This window comes from Gobius niger (genome assembly GCF_951799975.1).
Source record: "Gobius niger genome assembly, contig: SCAFFOLD_176, whole genome shotgun sequence".
In the NCBI taxonomy this organism is placed as follows: domain Eukaryota; kingdom Metazoa; phylum Chordata; class Actinopteri; order Gobiiformes; family Gobiidae; genus Gobius; species Gobius niger.
Window position 1 is genome coordinate 28,379 of NW_027639125.1, and position 11,928 is coordinate 40,306.

Below are 11,928 nucleotides of genomic sequence, written 5' to 3' on the forward strand. Positions count from 1 at the left end.
AGTCATTTTTTAGAGTCATTTTTCAGAGTCATTTTTTTAGAGTCATTTTTTTTTCAGTCATTTTTCAGAGTCATTTTTTAGAGTCATTTTTTAGAGTCATTTTTCAGTCATTTTTTAAGAGTCATTTTTTAGAGTCATTTTTTAGAGTCATTTTTTAGAGTCATTTTTTAGAGTCAATTTTTAAGAGTCATTTTTTAGAGTCATTTTTTAGAGTCATTTTTTAAAGTCATTTTTTAGAGTCATTTTTTAGTCATTTTTCAGAGTAATTTTTTAAGAGTCATCTTTTAGAATCATTTTTTAGTCATTTTTTAGTCATTTTTTAGTCATTTATTAGTCATTTTTTAAGTCATTTTTCAGTCATTTTTTAGAGTCATTTTTTAGAGTCATTTTTCAGTCATTTTTTAGAGTCATTTTTCAGAGTCATTTTTCAGAGTCATTTTTTAAGAGTCATTTTTTAGAGTCATTTTTTAGAGTCATTTTTAGAGTCATTTTTTAGAGTCATTTTTTAGAGTCATTTTTTAGAGTCATTTTTTAGAGTCATTTTTCAGAGTCATTTTTCAGAGTCATTTTTTAAGAGTCATTTTTTAGAGTCATTTTTAGAGTCATTTTTTAGAGTCATTTTTTAGAGTCATTTTTTAGAGTCATTTTTTAGAGTCATTTTTTAGAGTCATTTTTTAGAGTCATTTTTCAGAGTCATTTTTCAGAGTCATTTTTTAGAGTCATTTTTTAGAGTCATTTTTTAGAGTCATTTTTCAGAGTCATTTTTTAGAGTCATTTTTCAGAGTCATTTTTCAGAGTCATTTTTTAGAGTCATTTTTTAGAGTCATTTTTTAGAGTCATTTTTTAGTCATTTTTCAGAGTCATTTTTTAAGAGTCATTTTTTAGAGTCATTTTTTTAGAATCATTTTTTAGAGTCATTTTTTAGAGTCATTTTTTAGAGTCATTTTTTAAGAGTCATTTTTTAAGAGTCATTTTTTAGAGTCATTTTTTAGAGTCATTTTTAGAATCATTTTTCAGAGTCATTTTTTAGAATCATTTTTTAGAGTCATTTTTTAGAATCATTTTTTAGAGTCATTTTTTAGTCATTTTTCAGAGTCATTTTTTAGAGTCATTTTTTAAGAGTCATTTTTTAGAGTCATTTTTTAAGAGTCATTTTTTAGAGTCATTTTTTAGAGTCATTTTTAGAATCATTTTTTAGAGTCATTTTTTAGAATCATTTTTTAGAATCATTTTTAGAATCATTTTTTAGAATCATTTTTTAGAGTCATTTTTTAGAGTCATTTTTTAGAATCATTTTTAGAATCATTTTTAGAATCATTTTTTAGAGTCATTTTTTAGAGTCATTTTTTAGAATCATTTTTAGAATCATTTTTAGAATCATTTTTTAGAGTCATTTTTTAGAGTAATTTTTTAGAATCATTTTTAGAATCATTTTTTAGAGTCATTTTTTAGAATCATTTTTTAGAGTCATTTTTTAGAATCATTTTTTAGAGTCATTTTTTAGAATCATTTTTTAGAGTCATTTTTTAGAATTATTTTTTAGAGTCATTTTTTAGAATCATTTTTAGAATCATTTTTAGAATCATTTTTCAGTGTCATTTTTTAGAGTCATTTTTTAGAATCATTTTTTAGAATCATTTTTAGAATCATTTTTAGAATCATTTTTTAGAGTCATTTTTTAGAGTCATTTTTTAGAATCATTTTTAGAATCATTTTTAGAATCATTTTTTAGAGTCATTTTTTAGAGTAATTTTTTAGAATCATTTTTTAGCCACTGAAGACCAGGTCAAGTTTGTTCCATAAAACCTCAGAAGCTCCTCGTAAAAGTCTGAACTCTTGAACCGGTCGTGACTCGGGCAGATCCTTTGTCACATCAGCTCATGCTGGAAGAGCAGGACCAGGTCCAGGCGGGACCAGGTCCAGGCGGGACCAGGTCCAGGCGGGACCAGGTCCAGGCGGGACCAGGTCCAGGCGGGACCAGGTCCAGGCGGGACCAGGTCCAGGCACTGGGGTGATCGGTCAAACATGAGTCTGTCTGTCCTTCCGGGGGTTAAACGATGCTCAGAACAATAGCCTCTCCTTCAGATCGATGTAGACGTGTCCTCCAGACTGAAACATGAGGAACACGTGTGGACGTCTCTGCAGAGAAATGGCCACAATTCTGAATATTTTCAGTGACGAAATCTAAATAAAGCTCATTTAAATGTGAGGTTTTGTTTTTGGATCTAAAACTAAAAACTAAAAGTGTCTCAGTCTCTGTCTCTTCATCTTCACTAAATCCCCCTGAGTGAGTTTGTGTCACACTCGGAGCTAAATGGGATTAAAAATGAGCCGGGAATAAACGGATCGATGGACAGGGCCCGCGGGGGAGGGGGGGGGGCAGGGGGAGGAGGAGGAGGGAGGGGGGGAGGAGGAGGAGGGGAGGAGGGGCAGGGGGAGGGGGGGTCATTAACTGCATGAGAGCGTCGGCCTGAACACCGCGGCGCGTCACACACGACACACGAGCCGCCGTCTGTGATCAGAAACACTCTCGTTTGTTTCCATGTTCTCTCAGGTCTTTTGGATGAACCTGATAAACGTGCAGATGTTCCTCATTCTTCTCCTGCTTCTGGTTCCAGACCACACGTGTTTCAATGTTTTTACTTTCTCCTCTGACTCCAAGGTTTCAGGAGTCGAACCAAAAACATCTGCGGGTTTTAGTCTCAGAAACACGACTCTGACTGAGCGTTCCTCCTGTGTGTGTCTGCAGGTGCAAAGGTTCTGAGCCCGGACTGACCTCAGGCTCCTCAGAGGCTCCTCAGAGGCTCCTCAGACCTGCTCCTCAGACCTGCTCCTCAGACCTGCTCCTCAGACCTGCTCCTCAGACCTGCTCCTCAGACCTGCTCCTCAGACCTGCTCCTCACACCTGCTCCTCAGAGGTGACCCGTCCACGATGGCGTCTCCTCACGGCGGCTCCATCTGCTCCTCCCCCTCCAGGTACGGGTCCAAAGGGCTGGAAAAGTCCCGATAAAACCACGATATTTAGCATTTAGCTTCTCCTAGCTGCTTATCATGTCTGCCCTCTACCACTAAAAACATGTACAATAGGTTCATCCATCTGGAGGCGGGTCCTCGTGCTTCACAAAGAGCTTCATGAGGATGTGATCACTGTGTCCACACCAGGAAACTAAACTAAACTAAAGCAAGACTCTCCCCGGTCACACTGGTCACGCCCCCACACTCGTCACGCCCCCACACTCGTCACGCCCCCACACTCGTCACGCCCCCACACTCGTCTCCCTCTGCGCCTCGTCTGTCGCTTTAGTCTGAGGAGGAACACAGTGACTCCCGGACACAGGCTGAACTCTCCCCCTCCCTGGAGGATCTGCTCGTTCTTGGCTCCTGATGAAGCGGCGACGCCCACTCGCGCCTCATTAGCCCCGCCCCCTCGTGGGCGGCTCGTTAGCGGCCGCTCCGTCTTGTTCCGGATCTCCGGGTCAGGTATGGATTTGGGGATCGATGGCGGTGACGGATTCTCCCACGCCGCGGCGGCCATTAACCACGGCGAGGATCGAGCGGCGGCCATTAACCACGGCGAGGATCGAGCGGCGGCCATTAACCACGGCGAGGATCGAGCGGCGCCGGACGAGAGCTCGATTACCCAACGGAGCTGCGCAGGTTTCAGATGAAGGACGGGAAGACTCTCCTTAATGAGAGCAACGCCCTCTGCTGGAGCGGGCGCAGGATTACACCCTGAGGTCCAGGTCCCGCCTCCACATCACCGACACGTGACAGAGACTCAGCCACGCCCCCGATCTGAGGGTCATCGTTAAAAACTCTCAAGTATTTTAGGAAACAAGGGGCTCAATCCGAAACCATCAAATTACAGCCTCTAAGCTCTAACACCAGCATCTAACTCCTTCACCTTTCATGACTGTTAGATCTGTGCAGTTCGGGAACTAGAGCTTCAGCTGCATTTTGAACAATCCGTCCGTCCTTAAACAGGGGAAAGGGAAGTGACATCACCAACAGCTGTTTTTCTTCTTCTTTAAAGTTATTGGTGGAGTGCAGGCCAAACAAAAGTGCATGTCGCCCCCTAGTGTCCAACAACAACATAGTGTCCAAATGATAGTTAGCACCAGAGGTCCCTATGCTAAAGTGGCTATGATAGTTAGCATCAGAGGTCCCTATGCTAAAGTGGCTATGATAGTTAGCATCAGAGGTCCCTATGCTAAAGTGGCTATGATAGTTAGCATCAGAGGTCCCTATGCTAAAGTGGCTATGATAGTTAGCATCAGAGGTCCCTATGCTAAAGTGGCTATGATAGTTAGCATCAGAGGTCCCTATGCTAAAGTGGCTATGATAGTTAGCATCAGAGGTCCCTATGCTAAAGTGGCTATGATAGTTAGCATCAGAGGTCCCTATGCTAAAGTGGCTATGATAGTTAGCATCAGAGGTCCCTATGCTAAAGTGGCTATGATAGTTAGCATCAGAGGTCCCTATGCTAAAGTGGCTATGATAGTTAGCATCAGAGGTCCCTATGCTAAAGTGGCTATGATAGTTAGCATCAGAGGTCCCTATGCTAAAGTGGCTATGATAGTTAGCATCAGAGGTCCCTATGCTAAAGTGGCAATGATAGTTAGCATCAGAGGTCCCTATGCTAAAGTGGCTATGATAGTTAGCATCAGAGGTCCCTATGCTAAAGTGGCTATGATAGTTAGCATCAGAGGTCCCTATGCTAAAGTGGCTATGATAGTTAGCATCAGAGGTCCCTATGCTAAAGTGGCTATGATAGTTAGCATCGAGGCTCCTTTTCCTCACTCCTTCCTAACAGACTTACCAATTCGGAAGTTTCTTGTCATGGCGGACGCTGACGCACATCCGGTTTGGCGTAAGAGCTCTTAGCAATCTGATGGTTTCGGAAGGAGCCTAGAGATTCAGATTCGTAAAACATGAAACACGTCACATATAACTGAGATAAATGATTAACTCAACACTTATTACAACTATAAAAAACAAAAAAAATATAAAAAATATAAAAAACAAAAAATATTAAAAATATAAAAAAATATATAAAAAACAAAAAATTTTAAAAATGAAAAAAATATTAAAAATAGTTTCCACCTGCAGTCGGACTCGGGTTTATTTACTCTTTTGTTTACTTGTTTGTTTGTTTGTTTGTTTACAGCCTGCAGATGCAGTCGGACTCGGTGCAGCGCTGGTTGTTTATTTGTGTGTTTGTTTGTTTGTTTACAGCCTGCAGATGCAGTCGGACTCGGTGCAGCGCTGGTTGTTTACTTGTTTGTTTGTTTGTTTGTTTACAGCCTGCAGATGCAGTCGGACTCGGTGCAGCGCTGGCTGGACGACCTGCGTCACATGACCGAGGGCGAGTGCATGTGTGTCCTTCAGGCCAAACCTCTGGGCGTGGACGAGGAGGAGCTCATGGTGAGAAGATCCAGCTCTGCTGTATTATCCCTCACAGAAGCATCTAACCTGTGTGTACCTGTGTGTACCTGTGTGTACCTGTGTGTACCTGTGTGTACCTGTGTGTACCTGTGTGTACCTGTTTGTACCTGAGTGTACCTGTGTGTACCTGTGTGTACCTGTGTGTACCTGTTTGTACCTGAGTGTACCTGTGTGTACCTGTGTGTACCTGAGTGTACCTGTGTGTACCTGAGTGTACCTGTGTGTACCTGAGTGTACCTGTGTGTACCTGTTTGTACCTGAGTGTACCTGTGTGTACCTGTGTGTACCTGTGTGTACCTGTTTGTACCTGAGTGTACCTGTGTGTACCTGCCCAGGTGAGCTCGGGGGGGGCGTGGCCGGCCCGCTCTAACCTGCAGACGCTGCTGCGGCGCGCCCTGGTGGTCAGTACGGAGCTGGGCAGGATGTTCAGCCGAGTGGAGAAAGGCCGATGGCAACGCACGCACAGCACGGCCATCCGGGCCAACTGCCACCTGCGGTCACTCCTACAGGGGTACACGAGCGGGCGGGGGGTCCCCGACCGGCTACTGCAGGTACTACTACTACTACTACTATAATACTACTACAATACTACTGCTACAGCCACCTACGATCACTACTTCAGCTACTACAGCTACTACAGCTACTACAGCTACTACAGCTACTACAGCTACTACAGCTACTACAGCTACTACAGCTACTACAGCTACTACAGCTACTACAGCTACTTCAGCTACTACAGCTACTTCAGCTACTACAGCTACTACAGCTACTACAGCTACTACAGCTACTTCAGCTACTACAGCTACTACAGCTACTACAGCTACTACAGCTACTACAGCTACTACAGCTACTTCAGCTACTACAGCTACTACAGCTACTTCAGCTACTATAGCTACTACAGCTACTACAGCTACTACAGCTACTACAGCTACTACAGCTACTTCAGCTACTTCAGCTACTACAGCTACTACAGCTACTACAGCTACTACAGCTACTACAGCTACTTCAGCTACTACAGCTACTACAGCTACTACAGCTACTACAGCTACTTCAGCTACTACAGCTACTACAGCTACTTCAGCTACTACAGCTACTACAGCTACTACAGCTACTACAGCTACTACAGCTACTACAGCTACTACAGCTACTACAGCTACTTCTGCTACTACAGCTACTACAGCTACTACAGCTACTTCAGCTACTACAGCTACTTCAGCTACTACAGCTACTACAGCTACTTCAGCTACTACAGCTACTACAGCTACTACAGCTACTACAGCTACTTCAGCTACTACAGCTACTACAGCTACTACAGCTACTACAGCTACTACAGCTACTTCAGCTACTACAGCTACTACAGCTACTACAGCTACTACAGCTACTACAGCTACTTCAGCTACTACAGCTACTTCAGCTACTACAGCTACTACAGCTACTACAGCTACTACAGCTACTACAGCTACTACAGCTACTTCAGCTACTACAGCTACTACAGCTACTTCAGCTACTACAGCTACTACAGCTACTACAGCTACTACAGCTACTACAGCTACTACAGCTACTACAGCTACTTCAGCTACTACAGCTACTTCAGCTACTACAGCTACTACAGCTACTACAGCTACTTCAGCTACTTCAGCTACTACAGCTACTACAGCTACTTCAGCTACTTCAGCTACTACAGCTACTACAGCTACTTCAGCTACTACAGCTACTACAGCTACTTCAGCTACTACAGCTACTACAGCTACTTCAGCTACTACAGCTACTACAGCTACTACAGCTACTACAGCTACTACAGCTACTACAGCTACTTCAGCTACTACAGCTACTTCAGCTACTACAGCTACTTCAGCTACTACAGCTACTACAGCTACTACAGCTACTACAGCTACTTCAGCTACTACAGCTGCTTCAGCTGCTACAGCTACTACAGCTACTTCAGCTACTACAGCTACTACAGCTACTACAGCTACTTCAGCTACTACAGCTACTACAGCTACTTCAGCTACTACAGCTACTACAGCTACTACAGCTACTACAGCTACTTCAGCTACTACAGCTACTACAGCTACTACAGCTACTTCAGCTACTACAGCTACTACAGCTACTTCAGCTACTACAGCTACTACAGCTACTTCAGCTACTACAGCTGCTTCAGCTGCTACAGCTGCTACTACAGCTACTACAGCTACTACAGCTACTTCAGCTACTACAGCTACTACAGCTACTACAGCTACTTCAGCTACTACAGCTACTACAGCTACTACAGCTACTACAGCTACTTCAGCTACTACAGCTACTACAGCTACTTCAGCTACTACAGCTACTACAGCTACTACAGCTACTACAGCTACTTCAGCTACTACAGCTACTACAGCTACTTCAGCTACTACAGCTACTACAGCTACTACAGCTACTACAGCTACTACAGCTACTTCAGCTACTTCAGCTACTACAGCTACTACAGCTACTTCAGCTACTACAGCTACTACAGCTACTACAGCTACTACAGCTACTACAGCTACTACAGCTACTACAGCTACTTCAGCTACTACAGCTACTACAGCTACTACAGCTACTACAGCTACTACAGCTACTTCAGCTACTACAGCTACTTCAGCTACTACAGCTACTACAGCTACTACAGCTACTACAGCTACTACAGCTACTTCAGCTACTACAGCTACTACAGCTACTACAGCTACTACAGCTACTTCAGCTACTACAGCTACTACAGCTACTACAGCTACTACAGCTACTACAGCTACTTCAGCTACTACAGCTACTACAGCTACTTCAGCTACTTCAGCTACTACAGCTACTACAGCTACTACAGCTACTACAGCTACTACAGCTACTACAGCTACTTCAGCTACTACAGCTACTACAGCTACTACAGCTACTTCAGCTACTACAGCTACTTCAGCTACTACAGCTACTACAGCTACTTCAGCTACTACAGCTGCTTCAGCTGCTACAGCTACTACAGCTACTTCAGCTACTACAGCTACTACAGCTACTACAGCTACTACAGCTACTACAGCTACTACAGCTACTTCAGCTACTACAGCTACTACAGCTACTTCAGCTACTACAGCTACTACAGCTACTTCAGTTACTACAGCTACTTCAGCTGCTACAGCTGCTACTACAGCTACTACAGCTACTTCAGCTACTACAGCTACTACAGCTACTTCAGCTACTACAGCTACTACAGCTACTACAGCTACTTCAGCTACTACAGCTACTACAGCTACTACAGCTACTACAGCTACTACAGCTACTTCAGTTACTACAGCTACTTCAGCTGCTACAGCTACTACAGCTACTACAGCTACTACAGCTACTTCAGCTACTACAGCTACTTCAGCTACTACAGCTACTTCAGCTACTACAGCTACTACAGCTACTACAGCTACTACAGCTACTTCAGCTACTACAGCTGCTTCAGCTGCTACAGCTACTACAGCTACTTCAGCTACTACAGCTACTACAGCTACTACAGCTACTTCAGCTACTACAGCTACTACAGCTACTTCAGCTACTACAGCTACTACAGCTACTACAGCTACTACAGCTACTTCAGCTACTACAGCTACTACAGCTACTACAGCTACTTCAGCTACTACAGCTACTACAGCTACTTCAGCTACTACAGCTACTACAGCTACTTCAGCTACTACAGCTGCTTCAGCTGCTACAGCTGCTACTACAGCTACTACAGCTACTACAGCTACTTCAGCTACTACAGCTACTACAGCTACTACAGCTACTTCAGCTACTACAGCTACTACAGCTACTACAGCTACTACAGCTACTTCAGCTACTACAGCTACTACAGCTACTTCAGCTACTACAGCTACTACAGCTACTACAGCTACTACAGCTACTTCAGCTACTACAGCTACTACAGCTACTTCAGCTACTACAGCTACTACAGCTACTACAGCTACTACAGCTACTACAGCTACTTCAGCTACTTCAGCTACTACAGCTACTACAGCTACTTCAGCTACTACAGCTACTACAGCTACTACAGCTACTACAGCTACTACAGCTACTACAGCTACTACAGCTACTTCAGCTACTACAGCTACTACAGCTACTACAGCTACTACAGCTACTACAGCTACTTCAGCTACTACAGCTACTTCAGCTACTACAGCTACTACAGCTACTACAGCTACTACAGCTACTACAGCTACTTCAGCTACTACAGCTACTACAGCTACTACAGCTACTACAGCTACTTCAGCTACTACAGCTACTACAGCTACTACAGCTACTACAGCTACTACAGCTACTTCAGCTACTACAGCTACTACAGCTACTTCAGCTACTTCAGCTACTACAGCTACTACAGCTACTACAGCTACTACAGCTACTACAGCTACTACAGCTACTTCAGCTACTACAGCTACTACAGCTACTACAGCTACTTCAGCTACTACAGCTACTTCAGCTACTACAGCTACTACAGCTACTTCAGCTACTACAGCTGCTTCAGCTGCTACAGCTACTACAGCTACTTCAGCTACTACAGCTACTACAGCTACTACAGCTACTACAGCTACTACAGCTACTACAGCTACTTCAGCTACTACAGCTACTACAGCTACTTCAGCTACTACAGCTACTACAGCTACTTCAGTTACTACAGCTACTTCAGCTGCTACAGCTGCTACTACAGCTACTACAGCTACTTCAGCTACTACAGCTACTACAGCTACTACAGCTACTACAGCTACTACAGCTACTTCAGCTACTACAGCTACTACAGCTACTACAGCTACTTCAGCTACTACAGCTACTTCAGTTACTACAGCTACTACAGCTACTACAGCTGCTACTACAGCTACTACAGCTACTACAGCTACTTCAGCTACTACAGCTACTTCAGCTACTACAGCTACTTCAGCTACTACAGCTACTACAGCTACTACAGCTACTACAGCTACTACAGCTACTACAGCTACTTCAGCTACTACAGCTACTTCAGCTACTACAGCTACTACAGCTACTACAGCTACTACAGCTACTTCAGCTACTACAGCTACTTCAGCTACTACAGCTACTACAGCTACTTCAGCTACTACAGCTACTTCAGCTACTTCAGCTACTACAGCTACTACAGCTACTACAGCTACTACAGCTACTTCAGCTACTTCAGCTACTACAGCTACTACAGCTACTTCAGCTACTACAGCTACTTCAGCTACTACAGCTACTACAGCTACTACAGCACGGCCATCCGGGCCAACTGCCACCTGCGGTCACTCCTACAGGGGTACACGAGCGGGCGGGGTGTCCCCGACCGGCTACTGCAGGTACTACTACTACAGTACTACTATAAACTACTATAATACTACTACTACTACTGCTACAGCCACCTACGGTCACTACTACAGGGGTACACGAGCGGGCGGGGTGTCCCCGACCGGCTACTGCAGGTACTACTACTACTACTACTACTACTACTACTATAGCCACCTGCGGTCACTACTACAGGGACACCAGTGGGCGGAGCGTACCAAGTACTACTACTACAGTACTATTACTGTTGCTTCTACACATTTTCATCAGTGATTTTTCCGAGCACTTATTTAAGCAGATTTGGACTGAGTACTTCAAATACTTGAGTACTTTCTCTTCAGGAGTAATTTGACTCAGTGACTTTATTTATTCACAAACGACTTCACTGGAGGAAAGTCTGAGGTGGATCTGCTTTAAAAGTACTGAAACCAAATACTTTGACCTCGACTCCTACGTCCTCCTGCTCCTCCTGATCCTCCTGCTCCTCCTTCTGAAGCTTCTCCTTCTTCTGTTTGTGTTTCAGTTTGAGAAGGTTCTACTGGAGAAGAGTCTGGAGCTGACGAGCATCACCGAGAAGTGAGTCTGAACCTGGACTGAACCGTCTTAATCGTCCACAGTGTCTCTGACCAGCTGTGATGATTCAAAACTCTGAGACATAAAACAGCTCCAGATGTTCAGCCCTGACACACCTGGAGGAGCTGAACGGGCTGGAGAAGTTCCTCTGGAGAACGTGGAGCCACATGTCCAGAGTTCACTTCACTTCAGGAGAAAACAGAAACATCACAGCTTTGGTTTTGAACGAGATCTGGTGAAGCAGGCTGGGCTTTATTCATTAAAGTTTTCCTTTTGGCTTCAGTCCCACAGCCTTATTGTCGAGCTGCAGCCTTTGAGTTTCTAGAACATTCCTGTAGGTCTGTTGCTTATTTCAATAACATTTACATTCACAGTTTGGTTTCATCTATTTCATTCTCTGATACATTAACATTAGTAATAGTTTGTGACGGGCCCCCCCCCACGCCAGCTCACAAACACAGTTCACCCTCTGGTCAGAGACCCTGTGGACGGGTTGGGTGTGGTGTAATCCCTCAGTGGCCATGGGGGGCGCTGTTTCACTGTCGTCCCGTGTCTGATCTGCAGGTGCGTCCAGAGCGACGACCAGAGCTTCCT

At 44.0% G+C, this 11,928-nt stretch overlaps 1 protein-coding gene across 1 annotated transcript; it reads left to right on the top strand.

Annotated features, from left to right (window-relative positions):
- Positions 1-2,921: 2,921 nt before the first annotated feature.
- Positions 2,922-11,573, top strand: LOC306982849 (protein inscuteable homolog; the record flags this gene model as incomplete). Its single annotated transcript, XM_079583299.1, has 5 exons — positions 2,922-2,976; positions 5,304-5,424; positions 5,781-5,996; positions 11,285-11,337; positions 11,432-11,573. The coding sequence occupies exons 1-5, from the start codon at positions 2,933-2,935 to the stop codon at positions 11,571-11,573; spliced, it is 576 nt and encodes a 191-aa protein (XP_079439425.1). The 5' UTR covers positions 2,922-2,932.
- Positions 11,574-11,928: the final 355 nt, after the last annotated feature.